The sequence below is a fragment of the Bos taurus genome, chromosome 11 (assembly GCF_002263795.3).
Source record: "Bos taurus isolate L1 Dominette 01449 registration number 42190680 breed Hereford chromosome 11, ARS-UCD2.0, whole genome shotgun sequence".
Classification (NCBI taxonomy): Eukaryota; Metazoa; Chordata; class Mammalia; order Artiodactyla; family Bovidae; genus Bos; species Bos taurus.
The window spans coordinates 74,447,223-74,470,710 of NC_037338.1; the positions used below are offsets into that span (position 1 = coordinate 74,447,223).

The 23,488-nt window shown below is 38.8% G+C and overlaps 1 protein-coding gene across 11 annotated transcripts in view; it reads right to left on the reverse strand.

Moving 5' to 3' along the window:
- Nucleotides 1-456: 456 nt before the first annotated feature.
- Nucleotides 457-23,488, reverse strand: part of NCOA1 (nuclear receptor coactivator 1) — a 219,034-nt gene continuing 196,002 nt past the window's right edge. For 7 of the 11 annotated variants that reach the window (XM_024998757.2, XM_024998760.2, XM_024998756.2 and 4 more), the window contains 4 exons: nucleotides 17,466-17,640; nucleotides 11,676-11,859; nucleotides 6,695-6,784; nucleotides 504-2,878 (listed from right to left, as the gene is read on the reverse strand). In XM_024998757.2, coding sequence (XP_024854525.1) covers nucleotides 2,708-2,878; nucleotides 6,695-6,784; nucleotides 11,676-11,859; nucleotides 17,466-17,640 — 620 coding nt within the window. In that variant the 3' untranslated portion in view covers nucleotides 504-2,707. Of the gene's footprint in view, nucleotides 2,879-2,963; nucleotides 3,021-6,694; nucleotides 6,785-11,675; nucleotides 11,860-17,465; nucleotides 17,641-23,488 lie in introns of all 11 variants that reach the window. The other 4 variants (XM_059891287.1, XM_059891288.1, NM_001206215.1 and 1 more) reach the window with 4 other exon arrangements.

Below are 23,488 nucleotides of genomic sequence, written 5' to 3' on the forward strand. Positions count from 1 at the left end.
GGCCAAGTGTTGGTAGATCTGGTTGCCTTAAAAATACACAAACAAGAAATAGGGCCTGATTTTCATAAAATGCATTGCCAAGGAGGAGCCTCAAGTAAGCTTCAACATCTGTGTAATAATAATAAATGTCTGTCTGTAAACACCAGTGACTGTGAGAAGGAGATTATCTCGTGGCCAGTGCTGCCTGGACCAGATTTCCTGGGTCAAGAAACAGCAGGACCACAGCGTTTAATCACCAGACAAGTGGCCAGAGTTAGAACTTCCTCACAGCCTCCTATCACTGGGACCTTCTCAAATTTCACGGGGCTGGTTCTTATTAGGGTGACTCTGAGGAGCTTTGGCTTCAGGGATCATTTTTTATTATTCTTTAATTATCATTAGTCATTTTGGGTTTTAACAATTTCTGCACGATGTAAGCTTCTTTTCCTCCCTGTAAAAGAAGAGGCAACTCATCGATTCAGTAGCTGGAAAAGTGAATTTCCTGTGGAATGACAGGAATTACATAGAAGCAAGCAATTTTATTTTCCTCAAATGTAGCAATAATTTTAATCTGTACATACATAAAACAAACAGTGCAATTATAAAACCTTGAAGGTGACATGCATACTTTAAGGTGCAGTTGGGATGGGGGAGGATGTTAGCATCTCCAATTTTCCTTACCGTTTTTTTTTTTTTTTTTTTTTAAGTTCCTTATGCAAAAAGCACTGAGTCAGGAAACTTCATCTGGAATGCTGAAGTTAAAGGTGAACTTCCTGAAGTCTGCACGTCTAAGTATCACAAACAAAACAGAAATGACCTCCTAGAACAGTTTGAGAGGGAATAGAGTAATATGGCTGGGCTTTCAAGCTGGGAATGAATGAAATCAGGGATGCATTTTTCTGAAAAACTAAAAGAATGTTTGTAACTGAGTGTCCTATTTCTGTTTCATAGTTGCTACCCACTTGAGCCCTTCCATCAATCTTTTTATTCAGTATAGGTTCTGAATAGATGCTGTTCAATGTTATTTATAACTAAGGGTGATGAGATGCAGAAAAGAGGACCTGGGAAAATGGCTTCTTCCTTGATGTCTGAGTCTGTGCTCCTCTTCCATTGTTAGTTCTTATGGCCTTTTCTCTGCCATGGAAGCAGAGGTAGCTGGTGCACAATGTCAGATGTTGTCATCGTTCACAGGCCCGGGGCGGGCAGTAAAGGCGAGGGATGGGGGGTCTATCTTCGCTTCTTCCACAACCCCTTTCTCAGGCTTTCCTGGCCTTTCAGTTGGAACTTCGAGAACTAGAAAGTCAGTTCACTGGGTCCTTGACTCAGAGGCCAGGATGAGACAAGACGTGGTAGAGTGACAAGACACAAAGGGAAGATATGGTACCAATTAGCCTCAGAGCAGGATAGAGAGATTTATATTTGCACTGATGAGAATTCAAATTCCCAAAGTCAATCTAAAAAAAAAAAGAAGATTTTCCTTTGAGTATTACTTTTTTCTCTGTACAAGTGGTCTGTGCACTTCTGGTGAGAATTCCTTGCACCACTCTCAAGTCAGCTGATTCCAGGGACACGCCGGGGCACAGGAGGCACTAGGCTCGTCTGGAACGGCTCTTTCTGGCAGTGACATTTTGATTTGAAACCCAAAGTAAATCCATACGTGGCATCATGGTTATTAAAATAATGAAATATTACTAGCCAAAGGTAACTGCAATTCAATCAATGTTATATTTTCACACACAGAAATTTAGAAAAATCAAGAGTATGATAATAAAAACCATAAAATTAAACAGAAGAAAATCAATTTCTACAAGAAATCATATATATGTACAGTGAGATTTAAAGGGAAAAATAAGCTACTTGAATCATAAATTTAATTTTATTTTAAATAACTTTAGCTAACCTCAGCTGTTAATACAATAAAAGCAGAAAGAACAGGCTGCCTTTTTTTTCTTCCAGATTTAAATCAGAGAATTTTATCTACAATAATTGACATAACTCACTTCTTGTCCTTCACCCATCTCATCAAAAATTATTGCATTTTCCCCCAAAATTGTATTTTTTTTGGATTCCTCTGTGAATATACTCATTTCGTCCTCATTCCTGGAGGCATCTTGGTTTAAATCCATCTTTTAAAAAAAGGAGAAGGGGTACATATGTGGAGGCAAAATATTCTCTCGAAGCCATCAGATACAGAGTTGCTAGAAGAAGCTGATTGTACACACAAGCTGCCTGGTTGGGAAGGGGAGGGTTGTTGATTCAGAGACGTGTGACAGCCTTTGGTGGACGGACACAGGCCAAACCCCACCGGGCCCTTCTTCCCTGGCAGGGTCAGGACTGAGCCAGCTGAACTGGAGCTGCCATCTTCCCCTTAGAACTCGTCCTTCTGGTTCTCCTCCAAAAGTCTTCATCCAGATAAGAAGCCAATGACTGATTACAAAAATAAGAATAATTAAATTTGGCTCAAGAGAGAGATTGTCCAACTGTTCTGCCTTGTTATTTTATCAATATCCAAGGCCTTTACAAAGAAAGAAACAAAAACATCTCTCAATCTCCCAACAAAAGTGAACTTTTTCTTTTTTTTTTCTTTTTTTCTTTTTTTTTTTGCTCCAAATGCTAGGACCTGAAGAATGGCTGCAGATTGAGATATCAAAAATCTCAGAAAAATATATAATATATTTGTATATCTCTGTAGGTCTATTATTTAAATTTCACATTCCTTTAAAAGTGGTTATTCAGTCAGTAGCTGCTGAAGGAGGCTCTTCTGCTGGGCCTGGGGGGTCTGTGGTCCTGCCGTGGGTTTTTGAGTTCCCAGTGGACCAGGCTGGTTCAGGTAAGGGTCCCCGCCTACCAGATTCACTGTACACTGGACGTCAGCAAACACCTGAACCTGTTGCACCTGCTGGAACACAAATAAAAGATGTGTTTAGACAGAAGGGTCTGCCCCCCCGGCTTATGAGTGGGTACTACTTGAAGTGGAAACTCACTAGAGCATTCCTCTAGTCTGTAGTCACCACAGAGAAGAACTCTTCTGTCTTCTTGTCCTACAAAAAGAAAATCGCTGCACTCATTTTGCTCAGGGTTCTGGAAAGTTCACACTTTAAAAATAAAATCAAAATTGGAATGGTCAAGCCTCCTACAGGGTTGCCGTCAATACTGAAAATGAGCATCATTGCTAATATTGCCAAGATTGGGAAAAGCCCAGTTTCAGTCTGGGTATCCAGTGGTGGGTTTAAAAAATAGGTATATTATTTGGAAAACTGGTTATAAAAGCATTCTATGGATGACTTTAGGAGGGTAAAAAAAATCTTTATGATGTTAGAAAATTAAGGGCTTTAACCCAGTATTAGCAAAATAAAAACCACCACAACTCAGTAACAGGACATGAGTATTATTAAAATTAATGTCCAGAGGATTTATGTAGTATCTAATATACCTTTACATAGCTTCTTTACATATTACCTTTAGAATTACAGCAAAATATTAGTAGAACAATTTTATACTTAACTTATTTTTCCTGACAGACAGTCCATCCAAACGCATGAGCTGAAAATAACACTAAACTACTAGCTGAGAACAGTGTGAATTTTCCCTTTAGCTATCAGGTTGGCCAAAAAGTTCATTCCAGTTTTTCCATAAGAGCTTAATACTTTCAGTAATAATGCACGTATTCCTTTGAAAAGTCTAAGGTTACATAGTTTTAACATTTTCTATCAGGAAAACAAAGCCAGAGTTAGTCTTTACCAACCAGCCTTATTATTAGAAAGTCATTTGTAGAACTGATGAGGCCAGTACCACACTTGTGAATGTTCCAGACCAACAGTGGAGATGCCTCCTAAGGCACCCAATGCATCTGTCTGTCTCCGCAGTTGGCAAACTTGTGCGTGTTTAACAGGTTCAGGAAGTATTTTAGATTAGTGATAGATTTTTTGGGGGTGTCTTTCACCACTAAATTCATGCCAATCATACTCAGCATTTCTGAAAACTTTTCTATCCTAATTGAATAAAAGCTGCTTTCCATCAACCTTAACAGGCCAACTGTCCAATCTCGCGACTATCCAATTTCTTCATCAGTCCAATGCCTGATGTTTTCTCCTCACGATTCACTTGATTCACTTTCACCTCTACTCCACTCTCTGGGATAACGCTGATGGTTCCTGGGCCGAGTGTTTTTGTGTCTGATGAATTAAATCTCTATGTACATTAGTGTCATTTCTCTCCTTGTCCTCCTCTCTCCCCATTTCCCAAACTTTGCTTCTTGTTCCCATAGGCTCCCATTTGGCTTTCTTCTTTTTTGGGGCTCTTCCGTGTGTACCTAACATACACCAGCTCTCTGTCTGAGTCTGTTCTGTAGCTGCCCCTGTGCCCTCCACCCACCTTTGTTCTCTGTAATTTCTCATTCCTACTCTTTTCCCTCTAGAGCTCCAACCTTGGCCTTCATCTCTCTCTGTGTTAACAATTCCCCTGTGTTCCTGTTCTCTCATTTTCTCCATCCCAGCTCTCTGAATGCAGAGAGCCTTGAATCCTCCCCTAGTCCTTCTCTCCTTTTTCTTTCTTTTCTCCTTTTCTGTACAACTATCTTTATACTTCTATCTAACTCACTCCCCAGCTTTCGTCTGGCAAGTGCTTAGAGCAAATAGAGATTTCATGATGAGCCACTACAGAAAGATTTTGCTACTGAGACTTAACATAAACACAAACTACAGTGCATTTAGGCAATGGCTGATTTAAAAAAAAATAACACAGAATTTTGTTTATATGTTTCAACATATGAAATACATAAGGTGTTTGTGCCTCTAAACTCAAAAAAATTGTTGATAAAGGCATGATAAAACAAACGTGAGAAAATTCTGCTCCTTTAAAAAGAATGCTATATTAAAAAAGATCACCTATTTAGAACTTTTAAAAATTGAAAAGATTAAACCAAACTCCCAAAAGTACATATTTCAGCCTTTTTGAATTATTGCTTAATCATGGTGCCTCAGACCAGATCTCAAAGGACTTCTGATACTGCTATACCTTCACAGACAGGCAAAGCAATACGAAAACAAAGCTTATGATTTGCCAGGTGAGAGAGGTAATGTGAGAGCTGAGTCCCAGCCTCTGTAAGATCTTCTGATGCAGTTTCTACTTCAATTCAAATACTGTCCCAGGACTTAGGAATTTTGAAACTCAGTTGTTTTAAGTAATTTGTTGAGTTACCCCAGTGTATGTCTTTGTAAGTATGAGACTTTTAAAAAACTTCTAGTGAATGAAGACCTCAATTCCCCCAGCACAAAAGCCTCTCTTTACATAGCACACAGGACTCAGATTCCACTGAGGCTCCAACTATGAACACAGTTCCCTAACTGGTTTTCCTCTTTCAGAGCTGGTTGCCCAGTGCTCTTCCTCTTCCCCATCTCCCCCTTAAGATGAAGCCTAAACTAGGTCTTTCATCACTGTTCCCCTTCAGGAATGATGCTCCACTCGCAGGACTGAATTTGAATCCCTTAGAGTTTAGCATTCAAGGCCCTTGGAAATTTGCCCCAACCTACTTTCCCACTTTTAGTTCCGATGAATTCTTATTACAAACCCTTTATTCTCATTGGGTAGGTTCCCAGGACTATGCTGATATTACTGTTTCCCTGTCTCTGTGCCCTCTAACTTCCAATCCCCTGGACTTTCAAGCTCACCTCCTTCCCCAGCCTCCAAAACCCACAATACCTTTCTACTCACTTGCCCTGCTAACTGTCCTTCAAGGCCCAGTTCAGTCCCATCTCCCATATAAATGCTCTTCTGACCATCGCCACAATGTCTCCTTTCTTTGCATGTTTATGGGTCTTGTTACTTGTAATCAATTTGCATTTGCCTTTTTTGGTTATATAACAATTCATGTGCATATGTCTGTATGTTTTATCAGGCCCTAAGTGGTATGGCAGAAAGAGCATGAACTTTGGTGTTGGAAAGACCTGGGTTTGAACCTCAGTTCTGCCACTTTCTTTTCTGTGAATTACATAGTCAAATCTCCTCAGGTTCTGTTTCTTCATCTATGTGAGAAAAAAGGGAAACTGACTCCTTCATAGAGTTATAGTGATGCTTACATGAGGAGAAGCACACAGTGCCTAACACAATGCCTGGCAAATCATAAGCTTTCTTTCCTCACGTCTTACCACAGTTCACCTAAAGAGCAAACATGTCTCATGTTTCTTTGTTCATGTTTCCTCTACCTTCGCATAAGGCCTATATACTTTTTTAAAATCTTAATTTATGTTAATATAGGAACGTGGCCACCCCTGTTATTTGTATTGTTCTGAAACAAACTTCTAAAAAGAGGCAGAGTACACAACATGCATTCCGTTTTGTCTGAATTTATTGAGCTCTCCTGAGGTATTTTGATTACACACAAGTTTTAGCACTGTGTTTACTTACAAATAGCAATTAGTGGTCACCATTTGTGATCCCTTATCCTGACATTTAATATTGATTAAACATTCTGAAAGCGCAACTCATTTAACCCTCTCATAATCCTATGAGCAGGTTAGTTCTGCTGGTTACACAGCAACTCAGCAAAGTCCCCTAACACGCCCAGGATGACATGGCTAAGAGCAGAGCCAGGACTCACACCCAGCTCTGACTCTCCAGGTCATGCTCTCAACCATGATGCTATACATGCTATACAAAGTTTCCTGTGTATCTAGATAAAATTTGACAGCTCTGGGCTTAGGATTGTCTTACTGACCTGGGTTCCATCTGCTTCTGTTTTGAGAAGGTCAGTGGATGAGAGCTGGTTGCAGTAGAGGCCTGTGTGTCTCAGTGCTGGATCATTTATCTATTAAAGGAAGTATAAGACCAAATTACAAGCTAGTTGTTTAAGCTGAAGACCAAATTCCTCAATGAGGAACAATCTCACTGACAGAAAAGTAATGGGAAGAGAGCAGGAATAACAAGCTTAGCAATTTACTATGCTGTCAGAAGCCAGGACAGTAGTTCCCTTCGTAGGAGCAGAGAGAGACGTAAGAGAGTGTGTAAGGGGAGAACTTCTGGGGTGCTGCTGGTAATGTGCTGTTTCTTGATCTAGGTGACAGTTATGAAGGTGTGTTCAGTGTATGAAAATTCTTCTAGTTGTATACTCTTCTTTATATTCTTATATATGGTAACTTTAATAAGTTAATTCAACACTCACAGAAGTTAATTAGCAAAACACTTCTACTGCCAGGCAAGATTCAGTAACAGGGATCAGATTTATCCTCTGCCTGAACCAAAATGTATGAAACGGACACATTCAAGACCATGGACAAAGGCAATGAAGGAAAGTTGTTCCTAAGGACTGGGAAACAATTGAGGTGAGTCCTACCATGACCCCCGCCTACTGCCTAAAGAGAATTTGAGGACAGTATGAGGACAAGGAACCAGACAATGCCGGGCAGTCTCACTGAGATGAAAGGATATGGCTAGAATTCATAGAGCAGAATATCAGATGAGAGAGTACACAGAGAGGAAACCCCAAAATCTGCAGAGAGTCCCTGCAAGTCTGCAGCTTAGTACTGATCAGTTGATTAATGGATCCACTAACAATTAATGGATCTTAGGGAACTACCCAAAGCAGAGGAAAGATTCATCTGAAAAGATGTACATGGAATAATTCTCAAAGATCACACAGAGTTGGGAATAGGTCCTGATCCCAGAGGATCAGCCAGAGTGAAAAACATCATAATTCAGGTAGTATCAGGTAGTGTACTAGAATGGTTTTGCTGCAGTGGTAGGGTAAAATTAGCCCTATACTAAATATTGTTCTAGTTCTGCTAAACAAAAAAGCAAGACCTGAAAAAAATTCAAACTGTTTATTTCCAGGTAATTTAACCATTTCCCAAAACAAACCTCAATATTTATAGGAACATAAACAAGGTAAAATTTGCATGTCTGGCATCCAATAAAAAATTACCAGGTGTGCAAAGTAGCAGACTCTGACATAATCATACCAATGTTTTCTTAGGTTAGTCTTCCAAGACAATAGAAATAAAAGCAAAAATAAACAAACAGGAGTTAATCAAATTATAAGTTTTTGTACAGTAAAGGAAACTATAAACAAAATTAAAAGACAACCTAGGGACTGGAAGAAAAATGTCTGCAAATGATGTAACTGACAAAGGCTTAATTTCCAAAATATACAAACAGCTTATACAAGTCAATAACAAAAAGCAAACTGGCAAAAAAAAAAAAATGGGCAAAAGACTTAAACAGACATTTCTCCAAAGAAGACATACAGATGGCCAACAGTTACATGAAAAGATGTTCATCGATGCTGATGATTAGAAAAATGCAAATCAAAACTACAATGAGGGGACTTCCCTGGCAGTCCAGTGGTTAAGACTCTGTTCTTCCACTGCAGAGGGCACAAGTTTGATCCCGGATCAGGGAACTAAGACCTGCATGCCACATACCACAGCCAAAACCCCCCAAAAAACAAACAAACAAAAAAAACAACTACAATGAAGTACCACCTCACACTAGTCAGAATGGCCATCATTAGGAAGTCTACAAATAAGAAAAGCTGAAGAGGGTGTGCACAGAAAAGAGAACCCTCTTGCACTGTTGGTGGGAACACAAATTGGTAGAGAATAGATTTGTGCTTGCTAAGGGGGTGAGGGGGTAGGGGAGAGAAGGACTGGGAGTTTGGGATTAGCAGATACAAATTATTATACATAGGATGGATAAACAAGGTCTTACTGTATAGCACAGGAAATTATATTAAATAAACTGTGATAAACCATAATGGAAAAAAAAAAAGAAAGTAGCAAGAAAATGATCCACAATTTAGCGAAAAAAATCAGTCAGCTGAAACCAACTCCCAAATAATGCAGATGCTAGAAGTGACAAGCAAGACTATTAACAGTTATAATAACCATATTCCATATATTCAAGAAAACAGCAGAAAGACTGAACATGTTAGAGATATGGAAGATATAAAAGGGGTTCTAAGTGCCGAAGAATTGATGCTTTTGAACTGTGGTGTTGGAGAAGACTCTTGAGAGTCCCTTGGACTGCAAGGAGATCCAACCAGTCCATTCTGAAGGAGATCAGCCCTGGGATTTCTTCGGAAGGAATGATGCTAAAGCTGAAACTCCAGTACTTTGGCCACCTCATGCGAAGAGTTGAAAAGACTCTGATGCTGGGAGGGATTGGGGGCAAGAGGAGAAGGGGACAACAGAGGATGAGATGGCTGGATGGCATCACTGACTCGATGGACGTGAGTCTCAGTGAACTCCTCGAGTTGGTGTTGGACAGGGAGGCCTGGCGTGCTGCGATTCATGGGGTCACAAAGAGTCGGACACGACTGAGCGACTGATCTGATCTGATCTGACCTGAAGTGAACTTCTAGAGATGAAAACAGCAACATCTGAGATAAAAAATACACTAGATAAAACTGACAGACCAGCTATTACAAAAGAAAAAAATAGTGAATCTAACATTATAGCAATACAAATTACCCAAAATGAAACACATAGGAAAAAAATGACTGGTCTCATATTCCCTTAAAATCTCCAAATCCAGAGAATCAGTGAGCTGTGGTGTAACTTCAGATGGCCTACAATATGTGTAATTAGTCTCTGAAGGAGAGGAGGGGGCTGGTGACAGAAAAAAAATAGCTGAAGAAATAATGGCCAATACTTTTCCAGATTTGATGAAAAGTATATACCTGTGAATCAAGAAGATTACCGAACCCCAACCCAAGCATAGAACTATGAATAAAATCACACTAAGGCATATCATAATCAAATTATCTAAAACCAGTGATAAAGAGAGTAACTCTTAGAAGTAGCTAGAGAGGGAAAAACATCAATCATGTCCAAAGGAACAAAAATAAAAGTGATAGCAGATACCTCATCAGAAATACAGTGGAGCAATGTCTTTATAAAGTATTGAAAACTACCAACCCAGAATTCAGGGAAAAGAATTTTCAAAGATGAAGGTGAAACAACATCTTTTCAGACACATGAAAACTGAAATAATTCACCATCAGCAGACCTGTACTATAAAAAATGTTAAATGAAGATCTTCTGGTGGAAGGAAAATGATACCAGATGGAAATTTGGATCTACAGCAAGGAATGAAGAACACTGGAAATAACTACATGAGGAAATATAAAAATTACCTACTTAAACCTTAAAAAATATAATTGTTTAAAAGTTTTTCAGTAAAAATGTACTAACAACATATTGTAGGGTATATAACATATATATGGTAATGTTCTGACATGACAGATATGATATGTATGACAACAATAGCATAGGAAGGGAGAAATGGAAATAAACTGTTGTGAGATTTTTGTATTTGTACGAGGTGATACAATTGCATTTGAAGGCAGATGGTGACAAAGATGTATACTATAAACCCTAAAGCAACCACTAAAACAACAGGAATTATTTATAGCTAATAAAGCAACAAAGGCATTACACTAAAAAGACAAGATGGGAGAAAGAAAATAAGATGAGAGATTTAAATCTTCAATATCAACATCAATAATCACATTAAATATAAATGATCTAGCTACTCTAGGTAAAAGGCAGAGATTGTCAAACTGACTAAAAAAGCAAGATGCAACTATATAAGGAATACATTTTAAATGTAATATTCTTTTACCTAATTCATTATATTTTTTTATTACTTTGTCTTAATATACGAGAGACAATGAATAATTCTAATAGCTGAAAAACAACAACATAATAACATGGACAAGAAACAATACTATTTAGTTCTTATATTCTGTTATAACATCACTAGGTTGTTGGTTTTTTTTTTTCCTGCTAATTTCTCTGGACAATGGGAACTTTCTTTAAAAAAATAAAAATCCAAAAGGAATTCTAAAGAAAAAGTAATTAGTGTTTACATGTTTTTATGACTTGCTATAAATTATGGCTATATGGCTACAGCACAGTCACACAGTCTTACTTTGTGGTTGCTGACAGAATAGTAATTACAGAGAATTACCCAAAGATCTTAAATATCACTTTGAATTTAATCATTCATTCCTTAAAAATCTTTAGGAGGCTCCAAGATTAACTGGACATTTAGATGGCCTGCAACACCTCCTAAAAAGTTTACTACATAAATTCTGCTCTAAATAGAATATAAATATCCCCTTAACATTCATTAGATTTTTCATCTTGAATATTCTTTTCTATTTCTTCCTTTAGGAAAATTTTCCATGAAGAGTTTCCTAATCAGACCCTTTTTCTTTTAAACCTTCTGTGGTTAATTGTATATACCCCTCATCTGAAAGAAATATATCTCCTACAGAACTGTTTCGTCCTATTATTCAACTAACCTTTTGCTCAGGTTGTACCTTCCCAACTTGTTAATACTGTCTCCCACAGAGCTAACTTTGTATATAGTAAGTACTGAGTTTGTTGAATTGAAAGGCAAAAATGAAGAAAATATGTTCAGAATAGAAAGGGTATGTTCCAATCAATGTATTATACATGTATTATTTTATAATAAATCTAAAACAATAAAATCTCATGAGACTTAAATTTTACATGATCTGTCAAAATTATCTTAATAAACAGTAATTATCAAAAGATAGGGAAAGAAAAAGAAGTTTGGTTACTTTGGGCAAGTATGAACATACCTGATTTTCTTTGGAATAATGAATTGTAATACGGTGTGATATAGAGCTGGGTGTGTGTGTGGGTAGCAAGTGTGCCAGTTGTGCCACTTACCTGCTCAGGGCACACAGTGCTCATTCCTGGCATCTGCAAAGAGCTCATCTGCATCTGGCCCATCATTGGGTTCATGTTCTGAACATTTGTGTTTCCACCTGCCATGGACACGGTGATGCTCATATTGTTGTACACTCCTGGCTGTGCAGGCGTGGGCTGGTTCTGTATAGCTTGACTGAATACACTGTTAACTCAAAAAGAATCTCAATTACATCCACTGATCATGAATATGGGGATAATATGACTGGACTCCTTAAATTATCAGATATAGGATTCCAAAGAAAATATTTTACATTCTTAACTTATATGTAAGACTTTATATTATTACAATATATAAAAACTAAGAACCATTCAGGTGCACTCTGAACTCTATCCAAAGGGTTTAATAACTAAAAAGACCTCATTTTGTTACAATTATCTGGCCCAGTATCAGAGTTGTTAAGCTTCAATTATCTGAATAACCAAGAAAGTTTTCCACTTAAGTAAATCTTGCAGATAACTGCAGTTTACCAATTTAATCATCAAAATCATTCTAAAATTTATTATATTATCTTCTTAAACAGAGAATATCTTTTTCAAGCAAAGTCCCTTGCATATGTATCAATCTTCAATAAATATTCACGGAATAAATTAACAAAGGAATGAATGATTCAAAGGTAACATTCTTATACTGTGATTGGGTATATATCCTTAGACTTAAAACTTGAGGGGAGTGATGGTATTTTGTTTCATTTATTCCTTGTCTCTAGTTAACAAGTGATACATAGCAGCAGGCACTCAGTAAATATCTCATGAATGAATAACTAAGGACATGGGTTATTAGTGCTGTCAACTGATAAAGTTCAGATTGCTTTTTGTATTCATGGGGCTTCCCAGGTGATGCCAGTGGTAAAGGGCCTGTCAATGCAGGAGACATAGAGACGAGGGTTTGATCCCTGGGTCAGGAAGATTCCCTGGAGAAGGCCACGGCAAACTATTCCGGTATTCTTGCCTGAGAATCCCATGGACAGAGGAGCCTGGCAGGCTACAGTCCATAGGGTTGCAAAGAGTTGGACGTGACTGAAGCCACTTGACACATACTCATTGCATCTACACCAATGTTTTTTGAAGTGTAGTCCAGAGACCATCTCCAAGAGAATTCCCTGGTCTTTATTGAAAATTGAGACTCTCAGACCTTATCCCACCCTAGTGAGTCATATTTTCTGGGGGTAGGTATGGAAAAGCACTTCTAACAACTTCAGTTCAGTCGCTCAGTCGTGTCCAAATCTTTGCGACCCCATGAACCGCAGCACGCCAGGCCTCCCTGTCCATCACCAACTCCTGGAGTCCACCCAAACCCATGTCCATTGAGTCAAAAATGCACATTAAAATTCGAAAGCCTTTATTCAGTGTCCTACTGCTTATTGTCACTTCTTAAGGTTTCAGCTTCTGGCCTCTTTCAATATGCTATAAACTAAGAGGAAATCAGAAGTGTATAACCAGATATTTTTATTTGGAAAACAAAATGCTTTTGAAGACTTCAATGGTCTTCTCAGATCTGAAGATAGCTTCATGTCTTTTCTAGGAAGCAAGATACAAGGGCAATAATTATGGTTTTCAGAGTGCCTGTTTTACAGACTTCCTTCTTCACCACCCAATGTCTAGACCATTGTTACACCAATGATCTCAATGTTAAACCAGTTTCTGTTAGTAGAAGAGTATGGAATAAACTCCAAGTAAGTAGAATTTGAAACTTTATATCTGAATGATATAGTGATACAGATAAACACATCTAAAGGAAAATAATATGAATTTTCTTTTTTATGTGTGTCTTTGTGTCTTTGCTAAGTTCTACAAAACACCAAATATTTTATGATTATCTATCAATTTTTAAACAATAAGCTGCTGGTAAAGTTCTACCTATTTTAATGTTAATTTTAAAGAATATGATTTCAAAAATTATTGATTCCATCAATGGCTTTTCTATTCCTTGCTAGCTCTTTGGAGGAAAGCAGGATGTACTGACATTTATAGCTTCCGGTAAATTAAGGTAATCATACTGAAATTCACAGGCTGAGGAACAGCCTATTCATCATGTCTAAAGAAAAGAAGTGAATTTTCCCTAAGTAATTATAAAACACAAATGCACGAAGAAAATTATATGCCTAGGAAATGGTCAATAATACATCTGTGGACCATTAGTGTCTGCAGTGTGTATGCTTGTCAGTGTCCCCACAACTAAAGGTGAGAAAAGAAAACCTATTAGTCTACTGCCCATTTTCTAATGAGAACATTTCTGCCTTAGACAGTGCTCATTTGTCAACTGATACATAAATCACCACTGTAGAGGCGCAGAGCTATGTAAGTTAATGCATGCAGAAGCTTCAAGGACTGCAATGATGTCATACTTAGTGAAAAAGGTTTAGGATTTAATTTCTTTTCAAATTTCTATTTGGGACTATATATTAGCTTAAGTTCTTTCAAACTAAGCCTGCCAATAGTTCCATTTTGGGTTCTTCCCTCATAGAAAGAAGACCAAGCCCTTTCGCAGCATTAATCACTGTTCCATGGCCTGGAATGGACTGTGGGGTTCACTGGCACCTTAGGCCCAATGCGTGGAGGACCCCTCCCCGCACCTAACCCCTGACTGGCCTCATGGCAGTTACCACAGTTTCCTTAAGCTAGCACCAGGTATTTGGTAGCCCCCAAATCGTGGGGAGGTGGGGGAGGGCAGTGAGGGGAGAGATGACAAAGTCAGCCTAAAGCAAGTGTCAGATATTAGAGGTATTAACAAACAGGGAGGAGTTCCCGGTCAAATAAGTCTGAGAAACAAAGGGTTAAAGCACAGGCCTTTGCCTTTAAAATGCTAATAAGGCCTGAGACTCTCCTTTGAGACTAGAGTTACACAGAAACGCTGTCCTAGTGCCTGGACAAGTAGGTTTGTTTAGCCCTTTGTTTCTCTTGCCACCAAAGAGATAAACAAAAAGACTCACGTGAGTTATACTGTCTCCAAACTGTATCACATCATTCTGCTTAGTGAGTTTTTGTTTCATGTTTTATTTCTCTCTGACCTACTCCTGTCACTAACTACACTCTAGGTAAATCGACAACAAGGGCTGTTTTCCCCAATTTCTTGTGGTATCTTGCACTGTGCAAAAGAGACAGTGAGGGATCACAAACTATATGCTGCCTGTGTTGACTAATAAGCTTTTGTACATGAACTAAATAAGCAAGTATGAATGTTTGAAAAGTTAGTGATAACTATTTTCTTTCTCAAATGATTTGAGAAAGCCAAAGTTCACAGAAACAGCTAAAGTACAACAAAAACTCAAGTCTATATTTGAATGTGAACCCAAAATATGACTGAGGAACAGGGAATCTCTGCACTCATTTCTTCAATAGATGTATATGAAGTGCTCATGTGTCTTAAAGGATGCGCATACAGAAGTAAACAGAAACAAAGTCCTTGCTCTTCTGAGGTTTGTATTTCAGTTGGAGGAGACATACCATAAGGAGACTAACACACAATATGTCAGATGTTAAGCATAATAAAGATATAAAGAAGGAAATGGAGGGACCAAAGAGTGGGAAATGGCGTTTAGAGATGATGGTAAGGGAAGTCTAAAATGGTGACATTCAATATCTGTGTCTAATAAGGTGAGACTTGAGGCATGAGAGAGAAAACCATGTGGCTACTGAGAGAAGAGGATTCCAGCAGAGGGATTTAAAAATGCAAAGGCCTGAGTATGCAATGTACTTGGCACATCTGAGGAACAGAAGAATAAATAGAAGCCACTACAGCAGAGTGAGTGATGAGAATACAGATGAGGTCAGAGAGGTACCCAGGAGCAAGATTATGCAGGGTGTCACAGGCCCTATACTGTGTTCTGAATAAGCTGGCATGTTTGAGTAAAGGACTGATATCTTGCCTCATGTTTTAAAAGCATCACAATGTGCAGACGAAACTGTAGTGGAGCAAGGGTGGAAGCAAGAAGACAGGAGGTCACTGCAGTGGTCCAGAAAAAGGATGATGCTGGCTTGCGCTAAAGTGTACAAGTGGGACAGGTAAAGAGTGGAAGCTGCTAAGAAGCTGATGTGATTTGCTGATGGATGTGGGATGTGAGAGAAAGAAAAAAGGTTTTCTTCTGAATAACTGGAAGAATGGAACTGTTTACTGAGATGTGAAAAAGTATGAGTCCAGCAGGTTTGGGGAAGAATATTACTTTAGTTATTGTCATGTTAAGTTTGAGATGCCTATTAGACTTCTAAGTGGAGCTGTCCATTAGGCTGCTGTATATATGGTATGGTGTTTAGGACAGAAATCTGGGCTAGAGACCTAAATCTGGGAATCATAAACATAGAGATAGGCATGTATTATCAGTAAGATTGGAATATATAATCAAGGGAGGAAGTAGATATGAGGAAGAGGTCCTAGAATGAGCTGAGGCCCTAAAGCAGAGGTCCGAGAGGTGAGGAAGACCCAGCAGAAGAGACTGAGAGTTAGGAGGAGAGACACCTTTCTCAAGAGAGAAAGCTGTTCCACAAACCAAATGAAGAAGGAGCTTCAAGAAAGAGTAAGTGCTCAAGTATGTCAAGTGCTATCAATGCTCACTGCATTTGGCACTGTAAAGGACAGTAAAGACTTTGATAAGAATGCTTTTGGTGGAATGATTTGGATGAAAGCCTGACAGATTCAATAAGGAACGGAAAGAGAGGAAGGAATTTAACTGCAAAGGTGAGCAGATCTGTCACCATTACTGCGTTTTTTTTCCCCTAACAGCACATGTAAATGATCAGGCATACGTATGGAGCAAGCATTTAGTTAGATTCCATTAGGGAACATTTATAACTGCAACGGAGGGAGAGCTGGGCAAGAGGGCTGAGAATGCCTGTTAGGGAGTAATTATAATGATGGGCCATGGAACCTAAAGTGAGTTCAAGAAGCTGGGATTAGAACACACTAGGAGACTAAGTTCTTGCATATCACACAGACAGTTCTATTTCTACCTAGCTGACACCAGTCCTCAAGGAGAGCTACATAGTTCTCTAACAGGAAGTTTCCTCTCTCACCTTTCAATGAACTTTGAGAGAATATGGTCTTAAGTTTTCAACATTAATTACCTTACTTATTATGTTGTCAGATCAAACAGCTTCCCTGTCATTTAGAACCAAGACACACCCAAATTAAAACCCTTATAAAACTCAAGTGATGTGTGAAAAGTTTAGCAGCCACAATTTTCGAGGAAAATGACTTTAGTAAGATAATTCTAAGTAAATGGGTAAAATGAGGCCACTGCAAACCTAGAGATTCAAAAAGCCAGATAAGGCAGAATGACCTTAGAAGACTTAAAACCTTTGCTGTTGCTATGAAATCCTTCAAACATACCAAGAGTGAAACTCACATGCCCACTATTCAGCTCTAGTGAACTCTAACATTTTGCCATTCTTGCTTTAGATTTTTAAGTGTTTTTATAAAGACTGATTTTTTAAAAAGTACTCATTCCTACCTCTGTCCCAGGGAAGCTCTGTTACTCATAGGAGTTGAGCGTATTCTTTAGATGCACTGGGGAATGGGACAAAAAAGTCTGGGGCCACTACAGTACCTTTCTGTATTAAAAACAGACTTATTTGCTTTAAAATTGACTTTAAACTTAAAGGACTTAAAAGACGCTATTTGGCAACATAAAATTCAGTTCTTTGAATCTGCAAATGGATAGAAGCTAATAATCTCCTACTTGGATTCTGAAGGCGTGTCTGTTCTTACGTGCTGTGGAGTATCGGGATGCTCATATACAAAAGCTGCCCCCTTACTTGTTGTTTCCCATTGCTCCTTGCTGCCAGGCCTTCATGTCTGGTGACTGGTAGCCAGAAGTGGGCGGAGTCTGCTGGAGCAGAGAGCTCTGAGGAGGAGGGATTGGCATCGGCACCATGGAGCTCCCAGGGCTTAGAGATGGAGCAAAGTTGGCCTCACCTTGGGGAACCATTCCTACAAATTGACACAAATTAATTTATGTGAATACACTATACATTTATCAACACCATAAAACAACAATCCAGAAGGATCTGTCATAACATAGGTAGAAACAGCCTGTTCAACAGAGTAAGGAAAAGATTTCAGTCTCTCAAAAACAAAACAGGAAATGTTAGTATAAACAGATAAATAAACATGTAAAAGAGATTTGGAAGAACATTTCCATTCACTAAGATATTGATCTGGGTACCATGATTACACATGATTTTCTTTTCTGTTCTTTTCTGACTACATGAAATTTTAAGTATCAAAAACAAATCTGAGCACACATAAAAGATTTCTTTTGTAATAAAAAATAAGTAGAAAGGCTATGACAGATGTTCACTAAATTTTGATAAACATTTCATGACATATGTAAGTCAAATCATTATGCTGTACACCTTAAACTCATACAGTGTTCTATGTCACTTATATCTCGAACTGGAAGAAAAAAATGACTAAGTCCTGGGGATGTAATGTATAGCATACTGACTATAGTTAATAATACTGTAATGTATATCTGAAAGTAGCTAGAGAGTGGATCTTTGAAGTTTTCATCATGAGAAAAAAATTTGTAACTATGTACAGTAATGGATGTTAACTGGACTTACTGTGGTGATCATTTTGCAACACACATAAATATCAAATCATTATGTACACCTGAAACCAATATGAGGTTCGTGACATTGTACAGGAGACAGGGATCAAGACCATCCCCATGGAAAAGAAACGCAAACAAGCAAAATGGCTGTCTGGGGAGGCCTTACAAATAGCTGTGAAAAGAAGAGAAGCGAAAAGCAAAGGAGAAAAGGAAAGATACAAGCATCTGAATGCAGAGTTCTAAAGAACAGCAAGAAGAAATAAGAAAGCCTTCCTCAGCGATCAATGCAAAGAAATAGAGGAAAACAACAGAATGGAAAAGACTAGAGATCTCTTCAAGAAAATTAGAGATACCAAGGGAACATTTCATGCAAAGATGGGCTCGATAAAGGACAGAAATGGTATGGACCTAACAGAAGCAGAAGATATTAAGAAGAGATGGCAAGAATACACAGAAGAACTGTACAAAAAAGATCTCATGACCCAGATAATCATGATGGTGTGATCACTGACCTAGAGCCAGACATCCTGGAATGTGAAGTCAAGTGGGCCTTAGAAAGCATCACTACGAACAAAGCTAGTGGAGGTGATAGAATTCCAGTGGAGCTATTTCCAATCCTGAAAGACGATGCTGTGAAAGTGCTGTACTCAACATGCCAGCAAATTTGGAAAACTCAGCAGTGGCCACAGGACTGGAAAAGGTCAGTTTTCATTCCAATCCCAAAGAAAGGCAATGCCAAAGAATGCTCAAACTACCGCACAACTGCACTCATCTCACATGCTAGTAAAGTAATGCTCAAAATTCTCCAAGCCAGGCTTCAGCAATATGTGAACCGTGAACTTCCTGACGTTCAAGCTGGTTTTAGAAAAGGCGGAGGAACCAGAGATCAAATTGCCAACGTCCGCTGGATCATGGAAAAAGCACGAGAGTTCCAGAAAAAGATCTATTTCTGCTTTATTGACTATGCCAAAGCCTTTGACTGTGTGGATCACAATAAACTGTGGAAAATTCTGAAAGAGATGGGAATACCAGACCACCTGATCTGCCTCTTGAGAAATCTGTATGCAGGTCAGGAAGCAACAGTTAGAACTGGATATGGAACAACGGACTGGTTCCAAATAGGAAAAGGAGTACGTCAAGGCTGTATATTGTCACCCTGTTTATTTAATTTATATGCAGAGTACATCATGAGAAATGCTGGACTGGAAGAAACACAAGCTGGAATCAAGATTGCCGGGAGAAATATCAATAACCTCAGATATGCAGATGACACCACCATTATAGCACAAAGTGAAGAGGAACTAAAAAGCTTCTTGATGAAAGTGAAAGAGGAGAGTGAAAAAGTTGGCTTAAAGCTCAACATTCAGAAAATGAAGATCATGGCATCTGGTCCCATCACTTCATGGGAAATAGATGGGGAAACAGTGGATACAGTGTCAGACTTTATTTTGGGGGGCTCCAAAATCACTGCAGATGGTGACTGCAGCCATGAAATTAAAAGACGCTTACTCCTTGGAAGGAAAGTTATGACCAACCTAGATAGCATATTCATAAAGCAGAGACATTACTTTGCCAACAAAGGTTCGTCTAGTCAAGGCTATGGTTTTTCCTGTGGTCACGTATGGATGTGAGAGTTGGACTGTGAAGAAGGCTGAGAGCCAAAGAATTGATACTTTTGAACTGTGGTGTTGGAGAAGACTCTTGAGAGTCCCTTGGGCTGCAAGGAGATCCAACCAGTCCATTCTGAAGAGATCAGCCCTGGGATTTCTTTGGAAGGAATGATGCTAAAGCTGAAACTCCAGTACTTTGGCCACCTCATGCGAAGAGTTGACTCATTGGAAAAGACTCTGATGCTGGGAGGGATTGGGGGCAGGAGGAGAAGGGGACGACAGAGGATGAGATGGCTGGATGGCATCACTGACTTGATGGATGTGAGTCTAGGTGAACTCCAGGAGTTGGTGATGGACAGGGAGGCCTGGCATGCTGCGATTCATGGAGTCGCAAAAAGTTGGACATGACTGAATGACTGAACTGAACTGATGTCAATTATATATCAATAAAAAAATTTTTTTAAAGCTTAAAAAATAAGTTGAAGAGGAAAAAAGGTAAGAAAAACCCATGTATGAAATGAAAAGTGAGAAAGTTTTGTTATCTTCTTCTCCTCAGTTGTCTTTATGGGCTCTTCTTCCCTTCCCTCTTTTTGTTTTTCCCCAAGCTTTACTGAGACGTAATCTATAGTCCCTTGGACTGCAAGGAGATCCAACCAGTCCATTCTGAAGGAGATCAGCCCTGGGATTTCTTCAGAAGGAATGATGCTAAAGCTGAAACTCCAGTACTTTGGCCACCTCATGCGAAGAGTTGACTCATTGGAAAAGACTCTGATGCTGGGAGGGATTGGGGGCAGGAGGAGAAGGGGACGACAGAGGATGAGATGGCTGGATGGCATCACTGACTCAATGGACGTGAGTCTGAGTGAACTTCGGGAGTTGGTGATGGACAGGGAGGCCTGGTGTGCTGCGATTCATGGGGTCGCAAAGAGTCGGACACGACTGAGCGACTGAACTGAACTGAACTGAACTGAATCTATTTAGCGGGCTTCCCTGGTAGCTCAGCTAGTAAAGAATCTGCCTGAAAGGCAGGAGACCCTGGTTCAATTCCTGGGTTGGGATGATCCCCTGGAGAAGGGATAGGCTACCCACTCCAGTCTTATTGGGCCTCCCTGGTGGCTCAGTTGGTAAAGAATCCACCTGCAATGTGGGAGACCTGGGCTCGATCCCTGGGTTGGGAAGATCCCCTGGAGGAGGGCATGGCAACCCATTCTAGTATTCTTGCCTAGAGAATCTCCATGGACAGAGGAGCCTGGGAGGTTACAGTCCATGGGGTTGCAAAGAGTCGGACATGATTGACTGACTAAGCACACACACACACAATCTATATAGCATCAAATTCACCTATTGAATTAAGTCAATGAGTTTTAGTAAAATTATAGAGTTGTACAACCATCACCACCATCCAGCTTAGATATTTTTACCACATCTTAAATTTCCCTGTGCTTGTCTGTGGTGAATGCCCATACCCACCTCTAACCTCAGGCAACTATTGATCTGCTTTCTGTCCCTACAGATTTGCCTTTCATTGGAAACCATTCATATACCTGAGGTCTTTTGTATCTGGCATCTTTCACTCAGTATTAATGTTTCTGAGGTTCAACCATTCTGTGGCATCAATCAGTAGTTTGTTCCTTTTTATTCAGAAGAGTGCTTATTAGCAGCCATTGATATAACTGTTGAAAATCAACTGACCATAAAAGTAAAGGTTTATAACTGGACTTTTTATTCTGTTATAGTAATCTATATGTTTCTTGTTGTTCAGTCGCTAAGTCATGTGCAGCTCTTTGTGACCCCATGGGACTGCATGTCCTTCACTAACTCCTGAAATGTGCTCAAATTCATGTCCATTGAGTTGGTGATGTGATCTAACCATCTCATCCTCTGCAGCCCTCTTTTTCTTTTGATCTGTATGTCTATACTCATTCTAATACTACACTGTCTTGATTGTTGTATCTTTATAATAACTTTGAAACTGGTAGTCATCCAACTTTGTTCTGAATTTGCAAAACTGTCTTGGCTACTCTAGGTCCTTTACATTTCCATATAAATTTTAGCAGAAGCTTGTCAGTTTCTCAAAAAAGCATGCTGATATTCAGATAAGGAGAGTGTAATTATAAGATCAATTTGGAGCAAATATATTATCTTTTCAATTTTTTTCCTCTCGATTTCACTATGTATAGTTTTCCATTGTTGTATCTTCAAGTTCACTAACTTTTTCTTTTACAAAGTCTAATCTGCTGCTTATCCTGTCCAGTATATTTTTCATCTCACACACTGTAGTTTTTATCTCCAGAAGTTTGATTTTGGTTTTATTTATGTTTCATACCTTTAGTTAACACATTTAAGACTTCCTCTAGATTCATTAACATACAGAATGCATAAGTTATAACTTTTCATTCTGTCACCTGTGTAATTTCTGGGTTGGTTTTGATGACTGATTTTTCTTCTTATTATTGGTTTTATTTTCCTGTATCTTTGCACATCTGATAATTAAAAAAAAAAAACATCAGCTTCTAGGGTTTACCCTGTTAGGTGCTAGATTTTAAAAAATCCTTTAAACTTATTTTTGACCTTTGTCTGGGTCATGAGTAGGTTACATGGTAACAGTTTTAATTCTTTTGGGTACTGGGCCTAAAGGACAAGAGCAAAGTTTAGTCTGGTGCTTATTCTGCCCTGCTTCTGAGGTACAAACATTTCTGAGTATTTTACTTGACACTCATGAATTTTGAGGTTTTCTATTCTGGTTGGTGGAAAGAGGAACTGGCCCTGTGTGAACTCTGAAGATGTTCCTTCAGTTCTTTCTGGGTGGTTTTCCTTGGCTTTGATTTGTGTACAGGCACACACAAACACTGATCAGTTCTCAACTTAAGACCTGAGCAGGACCTTCTGTACATCCCCGTGGTTCTCTCTCTTTGTGGTTCTCTTCTCTGTGGTACCGTTTTACTCTAGCTGCCTTGGCTTTCCCAGACTCTAAGTGCCACTACCTCAACTATGGGAAACCACTGGCTTCTGTTGGATCTCCCCTTCCTACAGCACAGCCTGGACAATTTCTACAACTGTTGTTCAATTTTTGGTTTGTTTCAGAGGGAAGAGTAAATTTCGTCCCTATTACTCCATGACCAAAAGTGGAAGCTGACAACAATTTAAAAAAGAAAAAAAGAGCTTCTTCAGATGTTTTCTGTTACATTAGCACTTTGTGCTTTTTTTTTTTCCTGACCAAATATTTCATAGTTAAATACTACTGAGGTAGAGCAAGTTATAAAGGTGCAGGAAAAAAAAAGAATATCATAATGTGATTACCCATAATTTAGTATAATTCATTCAAATCTTCCTCTATGAAGTCTTGCATAACTTTGTGGACTGCTTCTTTCCCTTATCATTATACCATAAGTATGTTTCTATGCCCTTAAACGTCTCCTTGCAAACGTAAGTACAGGTTCCTGTATAATATTTTGTGTTCTGTCATTTTTAATACAAAGACTTGTCTCTGGTTAATCTGGCCAGAGATGCAGTTACTTTATTCACTGTTGCTTTTTATAGGCTACAATTTTTAAAAAGTATTTTAAATTTTCTGTGAAAGTTTAGTCAACTTCGGACTTTCTGAATTTTTTCT